The 27,910-nt window shown below is 48.2% G+C and overlaps 1 protein-coding gene across 2 annotated transcripts in view; it reads left to right on the top strand.

Annotated features, from left to right (window-relative positions):
• The window catches only part of SMAD5 (SMAD family member 5), a 36,844-nt gene extending 14,712 nt beyond the window's left edge, over nucleotides 1–22,132 (top strand). For both annotated transcript variants that reach the window (XM_068163098.1, XM_068163089.1), the window contains exons 2-7: nucleotides 9,364–10,007; nucleotides 11,154–11,405; nucleotides 12,857–12,976; nucleotides 13,602–13,823; nucleotides 16,865–17,121; nucleotides 17,985–22,132. In XM_068163098.1, coding sequence (XP_068019199.1) covers nucleotides 9,605–10,007; nucleotides 11,154–11,405; nucleotides 12,857–12,976; nucleotides 13,602–13,823; nucleotides 16,865–17,121; nucleotides 17,985–18,128 — 1,398 coding nt within the window. In that variant the 5' untranslated portion in view covers nucleotides 9,364–9,604 and the 3' untranslated portion in view covers nucleotides 18,129–22,132. The remainder of the gene's footprint in view (nucleotides 1–9,363; nucleotides 10,008–11,153; nucleotides 11,406–12,856; nucleotides 12,977–13,601; nucleotides 13,824–16,864; nucleotides 17,122–17,984) is intronic.
• Nucleotides 22,133–27,910: the final 5,778 nt, after the last annotated feature.

Raw genomic sequence — 27,910 nt, 5'->3', positions numbered from 1 at the left:
CAGCTACCTGAAAGGAGGTTGGAGTTGTTCACTTTTCCCTAATATCGGGTGATATAACCAGAGGAAATGGCCTGAGGTTGTGCCAGCGGAGGTTTAGGTTGGAGGAGGAAAAATTTCATCACTGGAAGAATGCTCAGGAGTTGGAGTGGGCTGCTCAGAGAGGTGCTGGAGTCACCATCTCTAGTGGCATTCAGGACATGTGGGCATGGCACTTTGGGACGTGGTTTAATGGCCACTGTGGTCTTTGAGGGACAGTTGGACACAAGGATCTTAGAGGTCTTTTCCAACTGAAAGCTTCTGTGATCCCAGGAATATATTACTGAGCAGATTCAGTAATGGCTGTTGAATCTTGTGGTGGAATCTGTGGGGATTTAGAGATTTTACTCAGTGAATGATGTGGGCTCCCTGCTCTAACAAAACCACCGAGGAATAACTGTCAAACTTTGCATCAGCCTGTAAGTTTTGTCTTGTCATGGGAAATTAGGCTGTCAGCATGTGAGGGTTTGAGATGGAATCTCCTGCTGCTTCTCCCTTCCTTTGGTAATTTCAGATCATTTACTTTCCATGGGTGGCTTTTAAATGCTGAAAACTGCACCGAGCTTTATTTCATTGACTATCTCAGATAGGGAAGCCCTTCACAGAATGTCCTTATGATGGTCTGAGGCATCACAGAATTTGATGGAAGAGGGAAGGAGGGGGAGAGGTGCAAACACCCTGTTGCAGTCATGTGCCCGTGCTCATCAAAGGCTGTAGCACTGTATGAAGTTGGCAGCTGGTGGTAGTGGAAGTTAATGGAAGCGGCAAATAACTTAATTGAAGCTGTTTCATAATTGGTGTGTTGTAACTTTGGAGAGTGCCCTGTCTGTATAGGGTGCTGCTGGATTAATGTCTTAATCCCTGCCGTTTGATAGTGGTTTACTTTCACCTCTGATATGAAAATGTTGTTCACTTAGCCTTGAAATCGCTGCTGAGCGCTTAATGGCAGGCTAGGTCTTGCAAAACCGAACTAAACCGAGACACTGTCCTTAAGGGAGTACCTGCCTTTGTCAAAGCTTTCCTTTCATGTGTGGACAAAATACCTTTGAGGGAGGGATTTTCCTCTTTTCTGCAGAAAACTTTCCTGTTGGAAGCCCGAGTTGGACAGCCATGGTGGGGGTGAGAAATGAGAAGGGAGGAAGAGAGGCTTCCTCTGCATTTCTTTCTCTCGATGACAAAAGGTCACAACAAAAGGGCATGCAGCTGGGATGTGATGCTGCCTACAGCTGTGGTGGGTGGGTTTTTTTTGTTTGAGGTTTGGAGTTTTTAACCTCTGATGGAACCTGAAGGAACTGTAACTGTGGACCCTGGTTATGAAGTAAGATTTTTTAATCTTGCACTTGGAGTGGGGTATCCCCTGTGCAGCTTTTATGAGGGCAGAATAATCTGAGCTGGAAGAAACTCTGTCTCGACATGGAGTGCTCGTGCTCTGCTAAGTGACTCTCTGGGTTTATTCAAACAGCCTCTGCAAGTCATATTGTGATCTTTAACATTCCAGGGGAGATTTTGTAATTTCAGAAAAATATCCTCTCTATTTTCTTTTTTAGTTTCTAAATAAAGCTCTGAGAACTCTTTTGTTGCTCTTGGCTGAATTTACCTATCTGTAGAAACACTGCTGTGGCAGTTCAGTGCAAGTCCCTTGATCTGCCTTCCCTGCCAGTTAAGTCTGGCTGGGTTGGGTCTTTTTTTAATTGTTAAAGTGCAGGTTTCTCCAACATTGTGTGATAGGTCTGCTGAAATTAATTTCAGTGTGCTAATATTTCTCCTTTTGAGAGCTTTAGATGGGTTTTTAACAGCAACAGGTAAAGAGCTCCTGCTCGGAGCGAAAGGTTTGTTGTTGTGCGAGCCGAGATACTTCGTGGCTAAGGTTGATAAACAGCTCATTAAAAGCAAGCTGAACAGTAATTCAGCAATTTTGCAGTTATCATTAGTTGCTGTGCAAGTTCCTGCACTCTTTTTCTGGGAGCCCTTTTAGCTGTGTCCCTGTGACCACGTAGAAAAGTTTGGCTGGCACTTCGGCGTGCTTGACCAGTGCGGGTTGGCAAGGTGCAGAACTCCGCCTGCCAAGTCCGTATCCCTGCTGACCTACCACCAAGGTTGAGCCTGCCAGGACTGTCATCCTTGACAGAGGATCTTTGTCAGAATCCCTGCTACTGATCCACCAACTATGAGGTAGTGTCTCTGAATTCTGGGTCAGTGGATGTCACAAACTGACAAATTTAGAATACTTTGCCATTCATTCATTCTGTGGAAGAGAGAGAGGGGGGGAAAAAGCAGCTTGCTGAATTACTATTGTCAGTGTTCCCTCCAAATCCTGCAGCTTTTGTAAACTTGTCACAGTCCTAGTGCAGTTCAGTTGGAGTGGAATTGTGTACACACACACATCTTTAGTTTTCTTCCACTCTTACAAAGCTTTTTGACAATCCTTTCAGTTCATGTTTTTTGTTGCCAGTTGTATTGTTGTGGCAGCGTTTAGCCTCTCATTCTTTAATGAAGGTCTTGCTTCTGAGCATCTGTGTTTGTGGAAGCTTACTCATTTTTGTTAACATAATAATTCAGTGTATGTGAATGGTAAAAGATGCCCCATTCTTTTGCTCCAGGTGTAGCGCTGAGGTCATTCCTAATCACCCACTTGCTTGTCCTTGCCCACTTCCCGACCTACTAATGGACACTTAAGGCTTTTGTTTTGATATTTAGTGAAATTTAGTGATACTCTTGTATGCAATTTTAATTAAGAAATGGCTGTTAGCTTGTAGTTATCTGCTGTGGTTAGAGTAGATCTTAAATAACCTCAAAACCATGAGGCAGCTGCAGGGCTGACTTTCAGCTGTGCTGACTGCTGTGGATGATGGCATTTTGCAGCATAATGCTTCTGTAGGGAAGTGCCAATTAGCTGGAACAGAAGTGTGAGAAAATGCACAGTTCTGACAGAGCACTGAAGAGGGAGAGGTTTTAGTCCTAAGACAGAATTTGTTGCTTTTGAGAACTTCTACAAAAGCTAATTACTCAGTAATTAGAGTAGTTGCGGAGACCAGGGCCATGTGAAGGTTTGATTTGTGTGTGTGTGTGTTCTGAGTGGATGCCTTAAATAGATAACAACTTCTTGTAGGCTTGGGAAGTGTTTGGGTTTTCTCCTTCCTCCTGCCCTCCTCTCTATCGCAGTGAGCCTCAAGTTTTGCCATGATGCAGAACCAATTCAAACCTTTCTGTTCTGTAGTTATGCTTTTCCTGAGATTTTCTTGGCATCAGCTGGAGGAGAGGGTGATTCTGAGATGCAGTGGAGCTCTGGTAGTGAGCTCTTCCTGACTGGGCTGCTTCTGTCATACAAGTCCCTATCACTTCTGCCTTCTGAGCCCTGTGGCTTGTATGCTTCCACTGCTGCCATGTAGAATGCATTGCTTGTGCTTGGCCTCAGGTTTTGTGCTGCTTTCAAGAGAGCACTGGTTAAATACTTCTCAGCTGACAGAGTTAAACGCTTCAGGGTTGTTGTTTAAGCTGTGTTAGATGATGTACAGATGTGGCAATGAAAAGAACAAGCGCTGTGTGAGAAAGCCAGGTCTGCCGTTGTCAATGCATTTTTTTTGTGTGGAGAGCAGCAGGATTTTTTGGAGATACCACAGAATTCTTTGCAGTCCTTCTCTCTGTGTACTATTAGTTAAAATATGTTGCCTTACAAGGCGTGTTTGAAGCAAAGAAAACTCCTGTTGGTGTCAAAGCAGCTAGCAGAGGTTTGGGTCAGCTGGGTGTGCAGTTGGATATGTGCAAGTCCAGGTCTGCTGAAAATACCACACGTTCCTTTTTGATATCCTTTATTAAATCTCCTTTCATCTTTTCCTTCCCCTTAAGGGGAGGGGGTGGGGGGGAAAGAGTTACATTATTGATGGTGCTGCTCATGGCTAAGATCCCGCACAGGGTAGCGGAAGGAACTTTTTTTTCTCCCCTCTGTTGAGAGGCTCTGGGAATGCTCCAGAATGTGTGTGCCCTTCGAGTTGATTACCCACCTTCTATAAACACTCTGTGACCTTAGGATTTGCCTTATCCTTGATGAGCCTGGAAAAAGCTGTGGAGCTAGCATTTCTTCTCTCTTTGTCCTCAAGAAGAGGCTCTAATGCATGACTTTGCACGGGACTGTGAGCTGGGCTGCGGCTGTCCTGTGCAGTGCCTGTCAGGAAATGCATAAGGAAAGCAGGAGCTTCATAAAACCAGGTGACACTGACATTTGGGGTTGTAGTCTAATGGAAAGTATTGATAACTGGGTGTATCAGAATAGGCTGTGATACACTGCAGTGGAGACTCTGAGCTGTTAATATGTGCATGGAGTCAAAACACTCGAGTGTTTCTAAGTTTGAAGGGGCAGTAAAGTTAAGGCCAGGAGCTGGCTGCAAATCAGTTTTAACTGCAAGTCTGCAGCAGCTCTAATGAGCCACCAGTTGTGTAACTGGTTGAAGGGGGGTGGGGGTGGTGTTTGTGTCATGAAATTGAGTCTCAAAGCAGTTTCTAACCATGAGCAGTGAAGTTCCTTGTTTCAGCCTGGGTATGATGCTGCTCCTGATTTGCAAACAAGTGAATTCAGCAGGGTAATGATCTTTCTCACCTGCAAAATCTGAATTCAAGAGGATGTTTGCAATCGATGGCAGAACACACTACACAAAATTGCATCTCATTAAAACAAATCCGCTCTCATTTTGTATTGACTTGCTCTGCTGTCAGTTTTGCTCACACCCTCTTTGTCTGAAGGTGTGTCAGTAGTGGGTCAGATGAATCTGCTGAACTTGCCAGTTTAGTGTAGGAGACTAAGAAAATCTCAGAGGAGGCAGCAACGGCTGGTTGAGTTGCTTAGCATTTGTGATGTTGGGTGGAAGGTGGTCTCACTCCCATCCTCACAAGTGGAATGCAGTGTCTGAGCTCTGCTGTTAGCCAATTTTATTTCTGCTGTCTTGCCAAAGTATCAAGAAGGGGTTCAAACAATAGCCCTCTTCACACAACTAATTTCCTTCCCTCGGCTGTAGCTGTTAACAAGAGCTTTAAATGTATAAATAATGCTGCCCCCAAGTCTGGTTTGGATACAGCCATTACTTCCTTTCATGCTGCCCCACTAAAGCCCCCTTGTGCTCCCCCACGCAATGCACTGCACTCGCTCTTTAAAGAGCGTTTGTAACTGGTTTTTAAACGTCGTGCCATGTGTTTCAGCTGCTGTCCTCTCGTAGCTCGGCTGAAAGGTTCTTTAAGAGGAGAAGGCGATGCATAATGCACCCTCTGCCTCGTAAGGAAATTTAAGAAAGGGCTTTTTTTCCCCCTGGAAGTTGTTCCCAGCTGCGTCTGGGAGTGCAACAATGAGAGTAATTTGTGCAACACTGTGACTGCAAATGTGACTCTTTAACGCGTTTGTTTCGGCGCTCAGCTCTTCAAGCGCTGCGCTGTTGTGCTGCAATCAGGGCTCATAAGGGACGCTTGGAAAGCCTTCGGAGAAATTGAGTGTGAATATGGATGATCTGGTGAGGCTGTTGCTAGCAGATGTCATGATTACTTAGAAACCTTTCAAAGATTAGATGCTGGAATTACATCAATTGCAAGTAAATGTTCTAAATGTGATTTCTGCCACTGTTTGGAAATGTTAAAACCCCACAAGAACTGCAGTGTCTACATGAAAATGTTTGGTTTCTGCCTGAACCTTTGTGACCTTAAATAGCTCCAGAGAAGGAAATGCTTTCAGTCCACAAATAATTAATGAAGCTTTTTAATTCTGCTTTGTTTTCTTAGGAAAAAAGTAAAAGCTGTAAGCCTTCAGTATTTTGGCCTTCCAAAATGAGTTTCTGCAAGGCTCATCCTGAGGGAAACTCAGTGTCATTTGTGCTTCTCAAAGTCTGGTAGTAGCTTGCTGCAGGGTTTCTTTTTTTGCCTTGGGTTTTCTTGAGCAGGTAAGAGATGCTTCAGCAGAAGAGTCTTGAAAGCCTCATGGGTGGCCAGAATGAATTTGCAGTCAGTGCTGTGAAAGTCTCTGGCTTCAACAGTCTTGGGTTTTGGGGGGAGGGAGCACAAGCTTATATGTTGGTTTGGTTTATTGTAGAAGTTGAAACAATTTGCATCCAATCTGTTGTGATGCTTCTGGAATGCTTCTTGTTCTACCAGGTTGTGCTTTGTTGAGAGGTAGTAAGACTCACCTACAGCTTTTAACATCGATTGTTAAACTTACTCCAAGCGGATCACAGACTGGTTTGGGTTGCAAGGGAGCTTAAAGAGCCTTTAGATCCAAGGCCCTGCCTTGGACAGGGACATCTCCTACTAGGACAGACTGCTCAAGGCTTTGAATACCTGACAGGGCTGGAGTCTCCACAGCTTTTCTGGGCAACGTGTGCCAGTGCCTCACCACCCTCATGAGGAAGATTTTCTTCCTAATGTCTGATCTAAATTGAGCTGCTTCCACTTTGAAGCCATTAGCCATCCTCCTGTCACTCCATGCCTTTGTAAAAAGGTCCCTCTCTAGCTCTGCTGTAGGCCCTTTCCAATACCAGATGGCTGCTCTGAGGTCTCCCCAGAGCCTTCCCTTCTGCAGGCTGTACAACCCCAATCTTCAGCTGTCTTCACAGGAGAGGTGTTCCAGGCCTCTGGTTATATTTGTGGCCCTCAAACCCCAGTCATAGTTTATGGGACAGTCATGGATCAACATTTTCTTGACACTTGCCCTACAGATGTTAGCTACTGCTGAGCATCATTTTAGGACTGTTCCATCTTCCTTTGCTTTTAATTACCTTATTTATTCTATAGAGTCATTAAGACTGGAAAAGGCCTCCAGAATTCACTCTTGGTCTAGTAGGAGGTGTCTCTGCCCATGCCAGGGGATTGGAACTAGGTGATCTTTCTAGGTCCTTTCCAACCCAAACCTCTCTATGATAATCAAGTTTCAACTGCTTGTGGGTAAATAGTGTTGAAATGCTACCCCAACAGCAAGCTGCCATTCCCAGCTGCTGCATGTTACTGTTGTGTTCAAAATGCTAGGAAAGAAAAGGTACAAGCACATGTGCTCATGGAATCACAGCATCATAAACTGGATGGCTTCTTGTAGCTGGGGCAGCTGTAATGGTACCCATCAGGGTGGCAACATCCAAGAGGTGTCTCTGAAAATCTGATTGGGGCTTAGCTGTGGAAATTTGTAGTATGTCTTCTGCCCCAATGATGCTGCTGCTTGTGGTTCTTTGAAAGCAGAGCTGAGGAACAAAAATAGAGCTTCTGGATTCTTCCTGGTCTGAGCTTCTAGGTGGGTTCATTTCCTTTTTCAGGGGTGTTGAGCGACTGCTGCTGTCTCACAGCTATTGCATGTAGGCAAGGCTTGGGAGGCAAGGTAATTGTGGCTATAAACAGCTTTTACTTTTCAGAACACACAACTTTTATCCTCTGTAAAAGACAGAATCAGGCTGTGCTCTTGGCCAAGTGTATCTCCCTTTATGTATTTCCTGTTGCTTTGAAGGGTGCAAAGGTTCTGATGTGTAATGGCTGTAAGGAACTCAGTGATACTTTAAAGTGCAGGAGTCCTTACTTCTGATCCATAACTGGGGGTTCCTCTTGGGTTTTGTTGGCTTGGTATTTTTTTGCTTTCCAATACTCTCTGCTAAGTACTAACTAAAGCATCAGGAGACTTCTGCTCTCCCAATTTTATCTTTTGTTTAGGTTTTTATGAGAGCTTCAATTTGTCTGGTTTGCTTTGCCCCTTCCCCTTCTCCCCCACATATTAATGAAACTAGGATGAATGATCAAAGAAGCACCAATGGGATTAAGCTGCTGTGTGAAATAAATGGATTTTTCCCCTGTAAAGGGTGTTTATGAGGTATTAAACTTAAGCTCTTCATCATAGCCAAGTGTCTTTGGGTTTGTGCCCTGCTTAGTAGAAAATGAATGTGGGACACAACTGCTTTGTCTCAGGATGTTTGCTGTCTCCTTGGGTGGCAATGCTGACTACCTGGTTCTGTTAGGGGAAAGTCCATGTATCTGAGAAAGCTTGTAAATGTGCCTAGGCACCTAGAAAAGCCTTATCAGATGGCTTTTAATTAATGAATGTAAGGAGGAAGAAAGATCCTCTTGATTAAAGGTAACAACCTAAGTGAAGCAGCACAGAGACACCTAAAAATCTGGCTGCCCCTCTCCTCATACACACCCCTTTTCTCTTATGTGCAGATTTGATGTCTCAGGGTATGTTAGGTGTTCTAATTCACCAGGGTTTATCAAGAGTTGAGAGACAATGTTGTTTGGCAGTCTCTGTAGCAAGAAAGGAAGCATCTTTTGTTATTGACATCCTTTCTCTTAGCGCTGCTCCTGCTTTTTGCCAGCTGCTCATTGTCTGTACTTGCTTATTTAGTATTCACAAGGGATTTTACAAGTTCTTATCAGTCGCTTGCCACAGCACATCATTTCCTCTTGTCATCGGTACTCCTGGAGCTGGTGGGGGGAGGCCCTGCAGCGGAGCTGGTGAGCGGTGGCAAGCACCACCATTCATCAGCGCTGAGCTGCGGTGGGCTGCGCTGCTCCTCTCCTAGCTCAGGCACTGGGTAGTAAAGGTCACGTTTCTGGGACTGCTCTGCTGTGCCTTTTCCCCTCTTCTTCTTTTTTGTTTTCTCTGAGGAAAAGAAAACTGTTTTTTTCTTTTCCAAAGGCTAAAAATATCAGAGGCTTCAAATGCTCAGAAAAGATAATAAGGAAGTGCAGCATAAAAATAGGCACAGCTGAGAAGGTTGAGCACCTTCTGGAGTGCCTGGGGAAGGGTTGGGGGGTTCCTGGGCTTTTGCTTTTCATTGTTTTGGGGGCTTTATCTTGGTTATCTACAAGGTAGGATGTTGTTTGGGGGGTTTTATACACTCTTCAGCAAACATCAGGTACCTAATCAGAGCTGGGGCTTTTGGGGCAATACAGATGTATTTGAGAAGCTGAGTACTTCAGTGCAGTACTGGCTGTGGAGCTTCTGGTTCCACTGTGCTTCTTCCCTCTTGGTTCAGAGTGAATGTCAGTCTTCTGGTGAAGAGCCATGGTGGGAATGTAATTCTAGTTTTAAAGCCTTCTCCTCAAGCCTGTCTTCCAAAGGGAATTCATGGATTTGAGGAAGATAACAGAAACCACAGTGTCCCTTTAGTCCTTTGACTGTCCTTTTACCCACGACTTAGTGATGCAGGAGTCTGATCACATTTTACTGTATGAAGCTCTGGACTGAGGGCCTGGCACTTCTAGGATGAGGTGCAGTGGCTAGGGCTGAGAGTGAGGTTGATTCCTTTAATATCTGCCCCTTTGCTGTCCCATGGTCTTTGCTTGTTCACTGATTACTTTTTGACTTCTTTTGAATAGGACTGGAGGAATCACTCATTGGTTTTGATGGGGAGACTTCACCACTGACCTCTCTATGTTCATTTGCCGGCCTCCAAGAATTAACCCAGCTCAGCAGTGGCCATAGCTGCTTTTTGGTGTACACTGCCATTCAGTTGGAGAAAACCCAACCCAACAAAACAGGAAACAAACAAAACCCAACCCAAATAAACACCCCCCCCAGCCTACAAACCCCAGCAGCCCTTCTGAAGACTTGTGTCAAATGACGTCAATGGCCAGTTTGTTCTCCTTTACTAGCCCAGCTGTGAAGCGTCTGTTGGGCTGGAAACAAGGAGATGAAGAGGAAAAATGGGCAGAAAAAGCTGTGGATGCTTTGGTTAAAAAACTGAAAAAGAAAAAGGGTGCTATGGAAGAACTGGAGAAAGCCTTGAGCAGCCCAGGCCAGCCCAGCAAGTGTGTTACTATCCCTCGGTCTTTGGATGGCCGGCTGCAGGTGTCCCACAGGAAAGGCCTTCCCCACGTCATTTACTGCCGGGTCTGGCGCTGGCCTGATCTGCAAAGCCATCACGAGCTGAAGCCATTGGATATTTGTGAATTTCCTTTTGGATCTAAACAGAAGGAAGTCTGCATCAATCCATACCACTACAAGAGGGTGGAGAGCCCAGGTATGTTTGAACAGGAACCGCTGCCTTTCTCTCTTCCTCTGCCGCTGTGTAATTCCATTTGCTCTGTGAGGGAATCTGGAAGAGGAACGTTCCAGGGGTGCTTTTCTGGTGGGCTTGTGGGGAGGTGTGCTGTCCAGCCTGCACAAGTTGCTGTTCTTTGTGGTAAATCACACTTTTCCCACAGGTCTCATAAGACTGCTACCCTTAAAGTCAGTGGCAATGTTCTCATTTGTGATAGAGAGCATTGCTCAAAGGACTTCAGTCCCCTTGAGAAACTCCTTTTAAAACCTCAGTCCTTGCAAGGAGGTTGGTGGCCTTCTTTCAGGTGCTCAGTATTTCATCAGTGAGTGACCACAATTGAGGAGGTAAAGAAATTCTAGGATGTAGTGTTTCCCACTTGACCTCCCATTAGCAGCCACCAGAGCTGTACAGACCCAAGAGCGATCAGTTCGAGCAGGGCACATAGCAGTTTTGTGTCAGGGAGAGGTCTTCTCTTGAGGCATGTTGCTGTGGCAGAAGGTGAGCAGGGTTGTGGTTATGAGTGGGAGAGAAGAAGTATGTAGCTCTGGGAAGTAGAGTGAGAAGCTGTTTCACAAAATGGTTGTAACTCTGCTGCACCCAGCTGGAGTGCTCAGGAGCTTGAGGTCCAGGCTCCAGCACTCTGGAATGTAGAAGTTAAAACTCCAATTTAGCAGGAGCTGTATATTGTGATAGAGATTTGGGTTGTCTTCAGTGAAAGAAGCTGTGTTTGAATACTGGACTTGACTGTGTCTCTACCTTCACTGCTTTGCTGAGGTACACAGGATGGGTTTTGCACTTGTGGTGTGTCCTTTGGGTTTGGGGGGGTGGTTTTTTGTTCTTATTTTTAAAAAAGCCTGCTTCTCATTGCATGAAGTAAGAGTAATTTTACTCAGAGTTTTGCCAGAGTACAATTTGAGTCTTCCCTGAAGCATAATGGCAATAAACCCAAGGGGAAAGGCTGGGGTAAAGCCACGACAGACAAATCCCCTACTCCTCTTCCCCCCCCAGCCAGTGGTGAACCTGCCAGGGTGAGCACCACAGCACAGTGTTTGCATCTCTTTCCTTCTCTCTCAGTTTTTCCTCTAAGTTTATCTGGTTTGTGTTTTTCTCACACTTCTTTTCCAGTCCTACCTCCAGTGTTAGTGCCCAGACACAGTGAGTTCAACCCCCAGCACAGCCTGCTAGTTCAGTTCCGCAACCTCAGCCACAACGAGCCGCACATGCCGCACAACGCCACCTTTCCAGACTCCTTCCAGCAGCCCAACAGCACTCCCTTTTCCATCTCACCCAACAGCCCCTACCCACCATCTCCAGCCAGCAGCACTTACCCAAGCTCCCCAGCCAGCTCTGGCCCATCCAGTCCGTTTCAGCTGCCGGGTAAGTACAGCCTGAATGCCAGCTTAGTGGAAGGAGCTGAAACGTCAGCTCTTGGTGTGCCTGAGGGGTTTGTGGTGTCTGCCAGGAACTGCTTTGTCCTCTGCAGGTTAGGGGAGTTTCTTCCTAGCTTTGACCCTGGTCAGAGTTGTTACAGTTTTGTTTCTCCACATGCTTTGTGTCATGAATTAATTTCACAGAATGGCTTGAGTTGGAAGGGACCTTAAAGAGCATCCAGTTCCAACCCCCCTGCCATGGGCAGGGACACCTGCACTAGACCAGGTTGCTCAAGGCCTCATCCAGCCTTGTCTTAAGCACTTCCAGGGGTGAGAGAACCACAGCTTCTCTGGGCAACCTGTTCCAGTGTCTCACCACCCTCACAGTAAAAAAAACTTCTTCCTGAAGTCCAGTTTAAATCTGCCCTGCTCTGGTTTAAAGCCATTGCCTCTTGTTCTGTCACCACATGCCTTTATACATGGCCCCTCTCCAGCTTTCCTGTAGGCCCTTGGTGAGTTATGTTGCACAGCTTCCATGTAGAATGACTGGTACATCAGAGGAATACCTAGCATTGAAAAGAAAGCAGATGTAAGGGGCTGAGCCAGAAGTGTATTGATGTCTTTCTCTGAATCAAGATGTGGTATTTAGGGAAAAGCAGCACATTTTTGATAGGAACTTACCTTGCAAGTAAGGAAAACCAACAACTGGCAGGGGCAAACCAGAGGAACTTCACTGAAACTTTCTGGATATTGTTGTGGTTCATAAAGCAAAAAAAGTTACTAGTGTTAAGCATTTTGCTTTCCAGTAGCTCAGTGGTTGCAGCATCTCTGTTCTTTCTTGTGGCCCCTCTGGATAAGTGCTGTGAGCACTGGGGTGGCTGCTTTAATGGTCTGGGCAGGGAGTTTCTGAGTCCAAATGGCAGAACACAGCTCCACTCTTTCCTCATGAGCTCAGCCTACAGAAGCAGCAACCCCCCCACTGGCTCAGGCCTTGGTTATGCTACAGCAAATAAAGTTACTTGTTCTTTTCCTTACTACTACTTTCTTGGGGAGCACAGAGGAGAGAGTAGGCAAGAAAGCCAATGTTTGTGTGGCAAACAGTGGGAGCTAGAGTCGTCTTGCCCAGCTGCAGAAGTGCAGCTGGTAAAGGAGAGGGGGGAAATAAAGGGGGGGGAGTGCAAAAGGAGAGAAAAGGCAAAAAGAGAGAGGCACATCTGAGTTCTGCTCCAGTGCCCCATCTTGCAGTTAGTCCCAAAGGTAAGGACCCAGCTACTGAAGGAGCTTACTGTAAAGACAGCTGGGCTGTCTTCAATTACTTTGAAAATGGATCCAAGTGTTGTAAAATCTCTCACTCAGGAGTGGGCTTGTGTTTATAGCTGTAGAATGAATGAACAAATACCCTAAGTGGTTGAGTTGTCTTCTGCTTCATTCTTTTTTCCCTCCTGTTCCCTTTTGCAGCTGATACTCCACCTCCTGCATACATGCCCCCTGATGACCAGATGGGGCAGGATAATTCCCAGTCAATGGACACAAGCAATACAATGATCCCTCAAATCATGCCAAATATATCTACCAGAGGTAAGTTACAGAGCATGCTGTAAAATCAGCATCGTTTGCCTTCCTAAAGCTCAGGGCCCAACAACTTGAAATGGCACAGGAAACCTCACAGATGAGTGGAAGCAGTTCTCTAAGGTGTGCTGGGGATGTAACAGGAAGAGCTGAGCAGTAAAACTGGCCTGGCTTATTCTCTTCTCTTGCTTTTAAAGCCTCAGGTGGTAGCATGGCTTACAACAAGTTGAAATTCTTCCCATTAGTCTTGGGTTGCTTTTTACTGCTCCCTTTGCCTGCTGTTGGGATTGTGTATGCATCAAGACTCTGAAAATGAAGTCTTAAAACGAGCCTTTATAACAGAAGGCAGACAGCATGTTTCAGCTGGCATCAGAGAGCCATCCAGATTCTGGTGTAGGGTTTTGGTTGGGTTAGTGTCAGGCTTAAACTAGGAAAACCATTCTAGAATAGGTCAACTAGCTAAAATGGATGAAAGTCAAAGTGAGCCAGATGTTAATCAGGGCAGTTCTTGCCCATCACAAGTGGTGCCCAAGCTTTTGGTTCTCTGTAGGTGTTTTGGGAGGCCTGCTTGGCAGTTTCAGCTTCAGTGTTCTGACACCTCTGTAACTGCTGCTTCCCTGCTGCTTATTTCCAGATGTCCAACCTGTTGCCTACGAAGAGCCCAAGCACTGGTGTTCCATTGTGTATTATGAGTTAAACAATCGTGTTGGGGAGGCTTTTCATGCATCTTCCACAAGTGTCTTGGTGGATGGCTTTACAGACCCCTCCAACAACAAGAACAGGTTCTGCTTGGGCTTGCTGTCCAACGTGAACCGCAACTCGACCATCGAGAACACGAGGCGGCACATCGGGAAAGGTAAAGCTTGCTTCTGCTCCCTGGGGCTGAGAAGCTCAGGCCCTGGGTTTTATTTCAACTTCTCTGTGCTGCAGCTATGATTCTTCTTACACAAGAGCAGATTAGGCTTCACAGAATACTTTGGCTGCCTTGGCAGTATTGGAGGACAACTTACTTAGACAGCGGTGGGCTTGAAGGTCTTGTCCAACCAAAACCATTCTGTGGCTAACTGCTGAGTCGCTTGCTGAACCCTGTCCCTCAGCACCACATCTCTGTCTCTTTCAAACACCTGCAGGGGTGAGGATTCAATAACCTCCCTGGGGAGCCTATTCCAGTCTTTGAGAATCCTTTCAGTCAAGAAGTTTTTTCTCATGTTCAGCTTAAACCTCCCCTGGTGCAACTTGAGGCCATTTCCTCATGTCCTGTCACTTCTTGTTGGGAGAGGAGACCAACCCCAGCCTGGCTCCAGCCTATCAGGGAGTTGTAGAGTGAGGTGGCCTCCCTGTAGCCTCTTTTTCTCCAGGCTGAACAACCCCAGCTCTCTCAGCTGCTCCTCACAAGACCCTTCACCAGCTTGGCTGCCCTCCTCTAGACCAGTTCCAGCACCTCAATGTCCTGTTAGCAGTAAGGGCCCAAAACTGAACCCAGTACTCAAGATACAGCCTCACCAGTGCTGAGTACAGGGGGGCTACTTCTCTGGTCCTGCTTGTCACTCTTCCTGCTACAGGCCACAGCCATGGTTTGATTCATCTAGGAGCTGCATCCATTTTGTTTGGCACTACTTTAAGATTATTAACTCTTACCTTGTCCTTACCAAGCTATTTCCTTCTGGGTGCTTCTTCTGTTCAGTGATAGTCTGTCAGGGGAATTTTTGTGTTTCAAACCGAAATGACACATTGCAGGACTTCTGATATTTTGTATCTCCTCCTTGCATCAAATTCTTTGTGCCACTTCACAGTGTATCAAAGCTGGGTTTTTTGGAACTGTGTTGTTTGTGCAAGGTATGAAGCTGCTGTCTACAGCCTGTCCAAATCTCTTGGGTGAGCTGGCAGCAGGACTTTGAAGTGCTAATGCAAAACTGCAAGAGCTCATTTGTCTGAGTGAATCCATGGGTGTGTAGGTGTGTGGGAGGGATTCCTGGAGACAGCAGGTTTTGCAAGATCTTCTAGTTTTCCTGTGCTGTTTGGCTGATAGCACATACAGAGGCATGGTTTTCATCTTCTCTGGAATGTGCTTGGATTATCTTAAAATGTAGTACTCCTTTTTAGAGCACTAATTAGGTTAGACCTGAGAGGAGCATTCAACCTGTTGCACACTTCAGAGGCTTTTTGAGCACCCAAGATCATTGGCACAGTTGGTCTGGCGTTTTGTATTGCCAGAGTTTGCTTGCAATGCCTTCAAGACCCATCCTGTCCCTTACCAGTCTGGCAGTGACCCTGCTAGAAAGACAGCAACATTTGGCAGGTAATGTGGGAGCCAAAAGTTCTCTTGATCTCTCTGTTGGAAACTTGGCTCTGCAGTGCTGCTGTCCAAGAAAACTTAATGTTACAAAGGGGAACAGCTGATTTCTGGAGCGTGGGGCATGTGTCAGGCTCTTCTGTTTTGGCTGAGCCCCTTCCATTGTACTTGCAAAGCAGTCCAGTGTCTGCCTAAGCTCAGAATGGTAACAGAGATCCAGCATCATGCTGTGGAACTGGGTGTTGTGTTGGCTGCAGTGGGCTTTCAGATTGCTACATCTCTTCTATTGAATTAAAACTTTGCTTGGTGCTAACAGTTCTGAGAGCAATGAAGATTGATTTGAGATAAAATACTGTTTGTTTATGGCTTGGATTGGAAATTCTTGGCGGGGGGGGGGTGGGGGGTGTAGCCTCTTGAAAATATTCCAGTCCTATTTGCTAAGCTTTTTCTGCAGCAGGATGACCTATGACCTTGCAAGTGTAAGTGGCTTCTTGTTGTGCACTGGATTGGTTTTGAAGTGTCTGTGTATGATCCAGTTCCCCATCTCAGACATCCCTTGGAGAAGGTCTTTACCCTGAAGAAGTGAGCTAGCAAGTAGTAGTCCCTGGCCTTTTAAATACATAGGGTTGTGTGGGGAAAATTCATACTTGCCTGGCCAGATTTGCTGGCAGCTGCTTGTAGTCAAGGAGCCCAATGGTTCCTCTGTGTAACCTCCATCCTACTCTAGTCCCTGGTGGATCTAGCAGTGTTCGTAACAGCTGCTGCTGTCTGAAAGAGTGCATCTGCTGGCTTGCTGCAGCCTCATCTGGCAAACCAGAGGACAGTCTGCAGTGGATTCTCAGGGTATTGCAAGGAAGGCCTAAACTGAGCAGTCTCTCAGCCATGGAATAGTGGTGGGTAGGGGAAGGGGAGAGGATGTGGGAAAAGGAAGCAGAACAGTGAGAATCTGTGTTTGGTGCTCAGGATCAGCAGCTTTTGGATGTCAGTTTGTAGTCTAACAGTGTTACAGGCTTCAGAAGATCCAGGGAGGGAAGCACCTGTGCACATAGCTGAGCCCAGGCAGCTGTGACAGCTCTAGGGGCCTTGTTGACTTTAAGGTCTGTAAAGACTGATGCCTTTTAAATTGTGCAGCTGACTGGACTCACCTCTCCTTTTGCTTAATAGAATATGTGGAGAGCCAGAGCAGGCCATGGATACACTTTCTCATCGCTGTCTTATCACATCTCTTCTCCCAGGACCCTTCTGTTGGCATTGCCACAGGCAGAAGCTACTGGTTTCATGAAGCTGGAACTGTAAAATCCACTGAATTCTCTCAAGTAATAGCTCGAAATAACTTGAGACATGTGAAAGTAGCTTCCCTTCTGTGATTCTGCTCTGTAATTGATGGGGGAAGGACATCTAGTGGCTGATGTATAACGAAGCCTCTCCTGTGTTTTGGAGTGGGCAGGTTATAGTGTGGACAAAAGCTTTGAGAAGCTCCTCAAGCAGAAGATTTACTTCTGTTATCTCTGCTTTCAAGGGAACTGTATTAAACACTGCGTTTTGGGGGGAGGAGGGGAAAAAAAACCCAAGTCATTTGAAATGTGTTTATCTTTGTTTTCAAGGAGTTCATCTCTACTACGTTGGTGGGGAAGTCTATGCTGAGTGCTTAAGTGATAGCAGCATCTTTGTACAGAGCAGGAACTGCAACTACCACCACGGCTTTCATCCCACAACCGTGTGCAAGATTCCTAGTGGATGCAGTCTGAAAATCTTCAACAACCAGGAGTTTGCTCAGCTCTTAGCCCAGTCTGTCAACCATGGATTTGAAGCAGTGTATGAGCTCACCAAAATGTGCACCATTCGAATGAGCTTCGTCAAGGTAAAGGCCTCATGTTGAGGGCGTCTGAATGTGGTGTGGGTCCAGCAGGAGGGAGGCAAAAGTACTCTGACCTGCTGTGGCTCCTTCCACTAAGCATGTCAAAGAGTCAGTCTGGGGAGAGGGAAGGAATGCTGGCTGTGTCTTTAGCTCCTTCAGTACTCAGGACAGGGATTTGGTCGTTGTGGTTGCTGTAATTCTGCCAAAGGAGGTTTGAGCTCACGCTGCAAATGTGAAGGAATGAAGTGAGCTACAGGACTAAAAGCTTGCAAGTGATTGCAGAGTCAAAATTGCAACTCCTTTCACTCTAGTGTTTTTAATTGATGATGTTATTAACAAAGAGATGCTTGGAATGTCTGAAGGCAGGCTGTGCTGCTGTGCTCACCCTGCTGTGTGTTCAGCGTTGTTTGATGGAGGTGCTGCCCCGTTCAGGTTTAGCATGGTCTCTAGACTGGGGCCTCCTAGGCCTGCCTTAGCACCTTGGCCAAAAGTCACCTTGTTAGTTTTGTAACTTATGATAGATACTGTTCACTTTGAGAGTGGAGAGGACAGGGAGCAGGAGGGAGAAGCAGGAGAGAGATGTGGCCACAGCCAGGAGCCCTCCTTGCATCAGCAGCGTGCTCGTGGTGCTGCTCCAGCTCTGTAGCAGGCAACACTTGCCTGGGGCTTGCAGATGCAGCTTCCCTTCTGCTCCTTCCCTGCCTCACTTTGGTTTGGTTTTTTTCCCTTTTAGATGTGCTGTACTATTGAGTTACCTGCAGAGCAGTGTCTGTGCTGAGGGTTTGTTGGTGGTTGCTAGCACAGTTGCTTTGGAGGAGAAGGGCACATCCTCACCCTGACTGACCACATCTCCTTCATCTCCACAGGGCTGGGGAGCTGAGTATCACCGGCAGGATGTCACAAGCACCCCGTGCTGGATAGAAATCCACCTCCATGGGCCCCTTCAGTGGCTGGATAAAGTACTCACACAAATGGGCTCTCCTCTGAATCCCATCTCCTCCGTTTCCTAGTGCTGAAACGCAGCCTCCAGCCTTGTTTTTTAGCGAACTGATTCTAATTCTAGAGCAAACTTCCAGTGTGGATATACTGTGAGCTGTATGGAGAATGGATCTTACACTTTAAGCCTTTGGTTTTTAAACCCCCTTGTGACCAATGCCATTGTGTATAGCTAAGCAGTTTTTACATTTCAATTTGTTCTTGTGATGCTTAAGTGACAGTTGAGCCCTGAGGGAGAGAAAAGTCTATTGAGAAATTCAGAACATTGGTTTTTTTTTCCCCTTCCTTCCCCTAGAACTTCAACAGGCATATGTCTTAACTGGAACATGGGTTCTCCTGTAGGGACAAGAATGATGAAGACTGACTTCAGAAAATAAACACATATCATAGTTTGGGTGGGTTGGTTTCCTTTTAATTATTATTTTGATGTTCTAGAGACTGTTGGAAGCTGAGCAGCTCCAGCTTGCAGGCTCTGTTCTTAGCATAGCTGTTGAACATCTTAAGGTTGACATCTGTCATAAGCAAAATCAGACTTTGTGAAGGCTGAAGTGCCTCAGAGTGAACAATGTGATTTTTATTACTGTTTGTTTTTTGTTGTTGAAATGTACAATGAGAGATGCTTTTTACAGGGATGGAGTGGTGTAAAAAACCCAGCAACCCCTTGTCTTGTCTGCTGGCAAAGGCTGTCCTAACCACACTGTATGTTAATGCAGAGTAGCAGTTGTTAGCCTTTTCCCACTGCAGTTTTGTATTCTCTCTCTTTCCCACCCTTGTACTGATCCAAGGTAAACATCTTGCACGTGTCTGGAGTAGTAATCCCTGGTTTGCTTTCCATTTCCACCCCTGCCCTTTGGATTTGGTTGCCAAGGCTTGCTCTCTTTAGGTACCCTTCTTCCTTTTAACAAGAACACTACTCTCTGTAAATGGCAGTGCTTGCTACTTTTTGGAAGGACTAAGTTGTTTCTGTTGTTGTTTCCTTGGTGCTTTGTTTTGGTTTTGGGTTTTTTTTTGTGGTGTTCTAGCTGTTTATTATTTTACCTGTCTGGAACTGATCTGCCTTAACCCCTCCCCCCCCTCCTTAATCTCTGAGTAGCCATTATGCAGTATTAGTGATCACAACACTCTACTTTCATTCACTTTCAGGATGAGTTTTGAAGGCTGTTGAGTGGCTTAGCAAATTAGGAACTGAATGCAGAAGCTTTTAGTTCCAGATCATGTAATTTAACACAGACCTGTTGGCAATGACCAAAAGTAATCACTGCCTTGTAGTTTGCTGAAACAGTGGTCTTGAGCCTGGCCCTGAGGGCAGGGGCTCAGTCGGAAGACTCAGTAGTTGGCAGCTTTGTGGGATGGAAGGACTGCATTAATGTGATGGTGAAATTCCTCTCTCACACCTAAAGAATCCTGTTGCCTGTGCTGTTGTATTAGTCAGTAGAGAATTGAAACACTAAGGGAAACCAGTTCAATAAATAGCCTATGCATATTTCCCCCCTTAAATAATAAAAAAGGAGGCTGAAAAGTATTCCAGGTGAATGATATACAAAACTTCTTTGCATGCAGAAAAGGACCTGTTGTGTATTTCAACTTCTCACCCTCCTTTTCCTCTTTCCTGACCCTCTCTCCAGAGAAGGGCTCAGTGTTGGAGGGAGAGGCTGAAGACTCTGGAATGCAAATCCTGAGCTGGAAGATGCATTGCAGTGAGTGGCTGCAGTCCTGAGACACTGATTGCTTTCCACAGGTTCCTGTGTCTTCTGTGGAAGGACAGTTTCTGCTCCAGTGTGGCAATCCTGCACCCTATGGTACCTGAGTAGCAAATGATCTTAAAGGAATAAAACTGTTTACGTCTCATGGAAATGTTTCTTATGCAATGCCTTAAAGGAATAAACTGTAACACTTCTGCAGAGCCCTCCCTCTTCTGCTCTTCTACAGCAATTGCCTGGGGGCTCTGGGGGGTGGATTTTATCTGTCTGTCTCTCTGTTTGAAGCAGTTTCTCAAGTGTGTTTAAAATCAACCCACAGCATCTGCAGGAGAAGGGGAATTGCACTCTTTGCCTCTCACCTTTGGGGTCTGCTTTCATTCTTTGGAACTGCAACCCACAGATGGTTCTTCTGATGGCACAAGAGCCAACTGGCCACAGGATCAGGAGGCTTCTGCTGTCTTCTCCCCAGGCCTGACTCTTCTCCTGCTCTGAAAGTGCCTATTTGACACTACAGGGCTCTTTCTTGCCTGGCTTTCCTAGTAAATGTCATGGCACACTGGCTGGAGGAAAGAGCTCAGCTGCAGGGACAAGACTTTGCCTTATCCAAAAGGTTTTCCACCTGGCTGCTTCTCTTGTGTGTTTAGCTGTGGCCACCTAAAGGACTCAGGAGTGGGTGCTGCAGTGAGTGTTTGTGAGCCAGAGCCGGTGCTTAGTGCTAGTGTTGTGGTTAGGTTGGCTCCCCATGCCCTGAACCACCATTCCTGCATTAATATTCCCCAGTTAGCCCACTTCTGCTGCTGCCTTTGAGTACTAAAGCACTCTGGCATTTGTCTGCTTGGCATCTCCTGAGCTGTCACAGATGTGGGGCTGGGGATCTCCTTGTGCCCCTGCTCCTGCCAGGGCAGGCTTGCAGGAGCAGACCCACTAAGGTTTGTTGATTTGTTCTACTTTGCTCTTCCCTTTTTTATTACTCTGCCTTTTGGAGAGCTTTCTGGTCAGCAAATTTTGTCTGCTGCTGGTTCATGGTGCTCCTAATTGATCAGTTGATCAGGTGGTGTTGGATGATAGGTTGGACATGATGATCTTGAAGGTCTCTTCCAACCTGTTCTGGTCTGTTCTGTTCTGTTCCAATTGCACTTGGTTCATCTGTGCTGCTGATCCTGGTGTGTGGATGGAGACCTGTTTGGCCCTGGAGATCTTTTGAATATGGCAGTAGCAGAGTGCTGCTTCTGTGGCAGCTGATGTGTGCCTGAGGCCCTTGATCTAGATGGAGGAACTGTATCAGGAGTGTGGTAGATGGAAGATAGAGCCTCTCCAGTATAGCCCAGCTGAGGCTGGTTGGAACTCTTCAGTGTCAACTTCTGCCTTTTTTAGTGTGTTGTCTTCACTTGGAGGCATCTGCCTGCTTTGCACCAGCCACAGGACTGATTAATAGCAAAGGGCCCAGAGCAGGCACCTGCTGAAGTGCTACTCTCTGGGTTTGCTGAGGTGAGATGGCAGCTTGGATGTCTCTCCTCGGCAGCCTTCAGTCTTGCTGGCAGTCAGCCCAGTGCCTTGCTCTGAGCATTGCATGAATTGCATTAGGCATGAAGTAGGTGGACATGAAGGGATGGCATTGGGTGGTAGCATCTCTAGGACCAAAATGAAACTCTCTGGCACCTGAGTTGGGAGAGACAAATCCAGCAAGTCAAAAGAGATGAATCAGCCCACAGGTTGTGATTTGGTGTAGCATTGCCTAGACCATTGGAGTTCTTCTGGGAGTAGCTTGAAGCTATGATTGCTTCCTTTCCCCAGCAGTATCACTGTGTGTAAGCCCTCAACTCTGGGCCAGATCCTCCTGCAGTGTAAGCCTGGAGAGCTGTCAGGCTGCCCTCCCTAGTTTGAAGTCATCTTTCTGCTGAACAGCAGGATCATTTAGTTACCCAAAGTGCTGGCAGCAATGGCTCTCCAGAAAGTGAGGAACACAGACCCCAAAGGACTTCACTCTTTGTGTGGGTAGTTGAGGCAGGTCACCCCTGCTGAGGTGAGATGAGCAGGCCAAGGCCTCAGGTGATGGTAGAGAGCTGCTTGCTTGTGCTGCTCCATAAACCTGCTGCTGTGCTGGCTGCAAGCATAGCCTTGGTGCTGCTGTTCACACGGTGGGAGGCACAGCTCTAGAGCAGGGAGGTTGGCCTTTCTTCCATGTAACTCTCAACACCTCTTGGGTTTGTTGAACTTTGGAATCCAGTAAGGTTTGGGTTTTTTTGCTATGTTTTTAAAGAGACTTTATTTTTTTTCCTCTTGCTGCTGTTTATTTCAATAAACAAAACAACCCCAAACCCCACAGGGGTGGCTCTCATTTCCTTTATCTCTTTATCTCTTAACCCTCCAAGAGTTGGGTTCCAAAGGTGGGGTTAGGAGGTGCTGCAGCTCTGCTGCTGCCTTCCCCTGTGTGTGCTCCTCATGCAAACACCTTGTTGGAAAGGCTGCTCTGGGTCTTTCTGGGAGAGCAAAGCTGCAGTGCTCATGGAGGCAGAGACTGAAGTGCTGCAGGGGAAGAGTTCTGGGTTTTGCTGCTGCTTGTAGCATGCAGCCAGCCAAAACTCTGTCCAGTTCTGGGCTCCTCAGGTTAGGAAGGAGGTTGACTTGCTGGAGCAAGTCCAGAGAAGGGCAATGAAGTTGGTGAGGGGTTTGGAACACAGCCCTGTGAGGAGAGGCTGAGGGAGCTGGGGTTGCTTAGCCTGGAGAGGAGGAGACTCAGGGGAGACCTTCTTGCTCTCTACAACTACCTGAAGGAGGTTGTAGCCAGGTGGGGGTTGGTCTCTTCTCCCAGGCAGCCAGCACCAGAACAAGAGGACACAGTCTCAGGCTGTGCCAGGGGAGGTTTAGGCTGGAGGTTAGGAGGAAGTTCTACACAGAGAGAGTGATTGCCCATTGGAATGGGCTGCCTGGGGAGGTGGTGGAGTCACCATGGCTGGAGGTGTTCAGGAGGAGACTTGCTGGGGTGCTTGGTGCCATGGGTTAGTTGATTAGGTGGTGTTGGATGATAGGTTGGACACGATCTTGAAGGTCTCTTCCAACCTGGTTTATTCTGTTTTATTCTGTTCTATTCCCGTGTCAGTGTGTGTGGATCTGTGTAAGGATGTAAATCTGCAGTACCAGCACCCAACCGCTGTGTCCCTCGGAGCCTTCTGCCGCACTCTGATGTGCTGTTGGGGGCGGGTGGGGTTTTCCCTTCTTTTACCCTGATGTTTTTAAACAGCCATCGGCTCGGCTGAATGTGCCGAGCTTGGAAGTGCTGGCCCGCGGTCTTCTCATGGAAACGAAGGCTGTGGAGGAGCCCTTGAGACTCCAGTGCTGCTCCAGTGAAATGGAAATCCGGGAGAAGTGTAGCGGGCTGCCCTGCTGCTGGCTGCTAGCCTTCACTTCAAGACCGAGGGGAAGAAAACTTCTGTTCCCCGAGCTAGCAGGAAGATAGAGGTGGAGACTGTAACTGAGGGTGTGCATGAGTGACAAGAAGTCTGGGCTTTGGCAGGGTGAGCACACAAAGGCTGAGCCTCAGTCCCGCAGGGATGTCCGTGGAAGAGCTGCAGAAAGGAGAAACAAACGGTGTGATTCATACCCAAGTGGGGACACTGCTTGACCTTCTCTGCTTCTCCTGCTTCGGGGTGCAGTGTGGTGAGCAGGCTACCACCTGGCAGTGCCCCTGCTTGCTCCTGGGCTTTCCTCTGTGCCTCTGCCCTGCACCGCGGGGGTCCCTCGGGTGATGATGGCACTATTGCTGTCGTATCTCCTGGAAGGGGATGGGTTTTGCTTCCAAATCCAAGGCTGCCGTGCACAGTCCCCCGGAGGTTCCTGATGCTGCCATTACCTAGCTGACACAGCCTAATTTGCAAGTGAGTAATATCTCAAATTAAGTGCTGCCACAGCTCCTGCTTATTAAAAGCTTTACAATATCTTACAGAAGGAAGAGGTTTTGTTCATCTTCCTGGGTTTTCTCCTTGGGGAATTAGTGGTATTATGAGAGCTGCTAATTGAGCAGCTGGGAGTAGCTCACCAGTGTAAACTCTGCAATTGTTCACTTAAGGTTTGGGCTGGTTTCCCCCCGCCCCCCCCCTCTCCTTTCCTCAGAAGAAAAGCTTTGGGCAAACCCTTGCAGCCCCACTCCAACCTGCACTCTGTATCTCAGCAGTTGGAGGCTGCTACGTGAGAAGCAAATCTCTCACTGGCATTTAAGGCAATTAAACGTTGGGTGTCCTGTACCCTGTGCCAAGAGAAATGTGCCTTTCCCTGGCCTGGCTGCTCCTTGCCCTGTGGCAGCCAGGGACCCTGCCTGCTCTGACACCCTCTGAAGAAACAAGGCCTGGTAGAACACAGAGCCCTGGAGCAGGCTGCCCAGGGAGGCTGTGCGAGTCTCTCAGCCTGGGTGTGTTCCTGTGTGGCCTGCTCTGGGGGATCCTGCCTTGGCAGGGGGGTTGGACTGGATGCTCTCTGGAGGTCCCTGCCCACCCCTGCCATTCTGTGGTCTAGAGCAACAATTCCATGGCCGTCAGGAACGCTTGGGGAGAGGCTGCCGGTGGTTGGGGTGTGAAGCCAGTGCACGAAGCTAGGCTTTCCCTTTAGCTTTCCAAAGGAATTCCTTGGCATCATGGAGGTGCTGATTCCATTCCAGGTGCCACATTCCCCCTTCTGGCCTCTGCTTTCCAGCCCCTCTTCCAAACCGGCAGCAGAGCCCCCCTGGATTGCGCTGGGTGATGAGGCTGGCTGCAGTTCCCTTGGGAAGCTGTTAGCCTCCTGGGTTAGGATGCAGAGCAAGCTGCCTCCCGCCTGCACCGAGGCATGGTAAGAGGCCCCACAGTACCTGTGAACTGCCAGCCCCGCAGCTGAATGTGGATGTCTTTAGGTACTGCAGCAGCTTGGCGCTCCGTTAGCATTGGCCAAGGCTGTGCCGAGCAGAGCTTTGTAGTCGGCAGCAGTGAGTGCTTCGGGTCGGTAACGTGGAACGGGAAGAATCGTTCCCCCAGTTGTGGGCGTCCGGGTAGGAGCTTTGGAGTGAAGCAATGCCCTCCTGTGTGGTTTCCTTCATCGCACAGGCACGGCAGGGGGGGTTGTCTGTAGCTCCACTGTGTGAATTCTCACTCCGACCACTCGCAGACAGCAGAGCAGAAGGCAGCTGCTGGAGAGCAGCTCACCGAGGCTGCAAAGCAGAGCCCACAGCAGCGCAGAGCGGAGGTATGAGACTTGGGGAAGCTGTCTAGCCTCTCTCCCCAGACTTCTTATTGAGCTGGAGGAAAACCAGCAGAATTCAAAGTAGAAACTAAATTCTGAGGGGGGAAAAATCCACCCCAGACTATTGATGCCCACAGCCTAAATAGGCTCTTCTCTTGCAGAGGCCAAATGGAGGCTTGTGTTGCTGAGGCCTGTGAGGTTTCAGGTCTCTGGTGAGCAGTCTTACTCTACAAGACCTTTATAGAAGGAATTCATCTTTCCTGTGAGAAGCTAAAGGTAAATCTAGTTTGTTAAGCCTGGGAGTGGTTGTGCCCACAGAGATGATTCACTGTGGGCACTGCTGGGGCACTGCTCAGCCCCACAGCAGGGAGTTTGATGTTGCCAGGTGGGCATCAATGAGGGAGAGGAGGAAAAAGCTTGCAGGGACACGATGGTGTGGAGCTTCCTCTCTGGGGGGGTGGGGGAGGGCTTTCTGAGTGGATGATGGGTTTCAACCTGGCTTCTGTACCTGCAGTCTCTGTGTTTGCCCAGGGTTTTGTGCACTAAGGCTTGGAAGAAACAACCTCCTAAAGCAGCCTCTGCTGTGATCACAGCCCAGCTGTGTCCTCTCTCATCTCAGTCTGATCTCTGCCAGTGTGTTAAGTGCTCCAAATACCAGGTAGGTAAAGCCCTTAAGAGGTTTAGGAGAAGGAGGACCACAGTGAGAGCAGTGCTCAGGGAAGGACACTGTGCCTTGGGGTGGCAGAACCAAACCTCTTGCCTAACACATCTGCTGGGATCAGATCTGCATAGGAGCTGGGGCAGCTGCCTGTCACTGATTGAGGCTGGGACCTACTCAGCCTCTCCCTGAAAACCCCTCTGAGCTTGGAAGGACAGGAAAGACTCGGGAGGAGTGTAGCTAACCCCTTGCTCTTGTTAGCACTTGCTAAGGGCTCTGTGGGTCCCCAGCCTTTTCTCTTTCTTTCCTTGCTGGCAGCAGAGTTGTGGAGGAGCTTGCTTTCATCTAGGCAGTTCCTGGTTTGAAGTGGTGTCCTGGGACAAGGGCTTTGCTTTTCTTTTGAAGATGCTCCTAGAAGAAAACTCATTAGAGGAAGTGCAGTTAGGAGCTGCTGGGGCTCTTGTGATTTCACACTGGTTTGGAGACCGTGATCATGCATCACAGCTTTGCCTCCTGCTTTGCTGGGCAGCACCAGGGTGTTTGCCAGCCTCAGGCATCCCAAGCAGACATGAAATATTTAACTTTGGGGATTTAGTCCTTCCCTTTTCACTTGCTGTGTAGTCTGACAGGCTTGTGAGTCCTACAGATGAGTCCTTTCCAGGCATCAGCTGTGCTGGCTGCCTGGGGTGGGCTGTAGAAATGTCCATCTCCTGCTCTTTCTGGGAGGGCAGGGGAAATGCAGGGGGGAATGCCTGCCAAAAAGCCCCCTGCAGCCCACCTGCAGTAGGAAATGGCAGAAGAAAGATGGCTCCTGCTGGGCCCCCACAATACTGACAAACCTGGTGTTGAGGCAGGGCAAAGGGGTGAGCACTTCCCTGACTCTGGGCTGCCCCTGACCTGAGAATCCTGTTGGCAGCTCCTCGTGGGCTCCTTGGTACTGGTGCTGAGGCAAATGCCCCATGGGCAGTGCCTGTGCCCATGGTGTGGGCAGCTGAGAGCAGGGCATTTGTGGACTAAAAGGCTGAAATAGAGCAATAACAATGAGCACAGGATCCCAGCATGGTGGTGGGGGTTGGAAGGGACCTCAGGAGCTCACCCAGTCCAACCCTCTGCTCCAGCAGGGCACCCACAGCAGCTTGCCCAGCAGCACAATGGCCAGGGGGGGTTGGAAGCTCGGCAGAGGAGGAGACTCCACAACCTCTCTGGGCAGCCTGCTCCAGGGCTCAGCACCCTCACACCAAAGAAGTTTCTCCTCATGTTCAGGGGAAGCTTCCTGGATTCCAGTTTGTTCCCATTGATTTTTGTCCTGTCCCTGGGCACCACTGAGCAGGGTCTGGCCCCAGCCTCTTGCCCCCCAACCCTTTAGCTCCTGCTGAGCAAGCTCAGATCCCCTCTGGCTGCTCTTCTCCAGGCTCAACAGCCCCAGGGCTGTCAGCCTTTGCTCCTCACAGAGATGCTTCAGCCCCTCAGCATCTTCATAGCCTCCAGTGGGCTCTCTGCAGCAGCTGTCTCTCTCTTGACCTGGGGAGCCCAGAACTGGACACAATATTGCAGCTGTGGTCTCACAAGGGCAGAGTAGAGGGATGCTCCACTGGAAGGGTGGCACCAGATACAAAAGGTCTCAGTGCTTCCAGATGGAAGTGCTGAGTGGTCTCCTTGACCCAGAGCAGGAGGAGTTAAAGCCTCACTTAGCAGCCAGCTCCTGAGCTGGCAGAGCCCAGAGCCGTGGCTCTGAGGCAGGCAGCTGCTCTCCAGAGTGCTGTGGGAGCTACTCATCTTTCACAAGCAAAGCACATGAATGAAGAGCTTCCCTGCACCGAGGCCACCCTGCCCCTCCCCTCGTGGTGACCCAGATTGCTGCTGTTTCCCCTCACCCTTCCTCGTCAGGGTCTCGCTCTCCAGCCTGCCTTGGAGAGCAGCTCTGGGGCAGGAAGCTGCTGCAGGGCTGAGTGTTGGGAGGTTGTTTCAGAAGGCAGTGTGAGACAGCAGGGTTGGCTCTGAAGGCAGAGCAAGGGCAGGAGTGTGGCTGGCAGGAGGGGGGAGGCTGGGTTCATGCATGCAGTGGGGACCCTGTGTGTGTGTCATGCACCTCAATGAAGCACTCCCAAGGGAACAAATGCTCGTGGGTTCCTCTCTGCACTTGGGAAGTGGATTTCATGGTCAGCTTGACTGCTGAGCCTGGTGAAAGGGAATGCATCAGCTGGTTTCTGCAGGTATGTTTCATACAGCA

The sequence above is a fragment of the Melanerpes formicivorus genome, unplaced genomic scaffold (assembly GCF_026170545.1).
Source record: "Melanerpes formicivorus ecotype bairdi unplaced genomic scaffold, bMelFor1.0.p_v2 SCAF_2, whole genome shotgun sequence".
In the NCBI taxonomy this organism is placed as follows: Eukaryota; Metazoa; Chordata; class Aves; order Piciformes; family Picidae; genus Melanerpes; species Melanerpes formicivorus.
The sequence above is the reverse complement of the archived record's forward strand: the minus strand, read 5'-3'. Positions and strand labels throughout refer to the sequence as shown.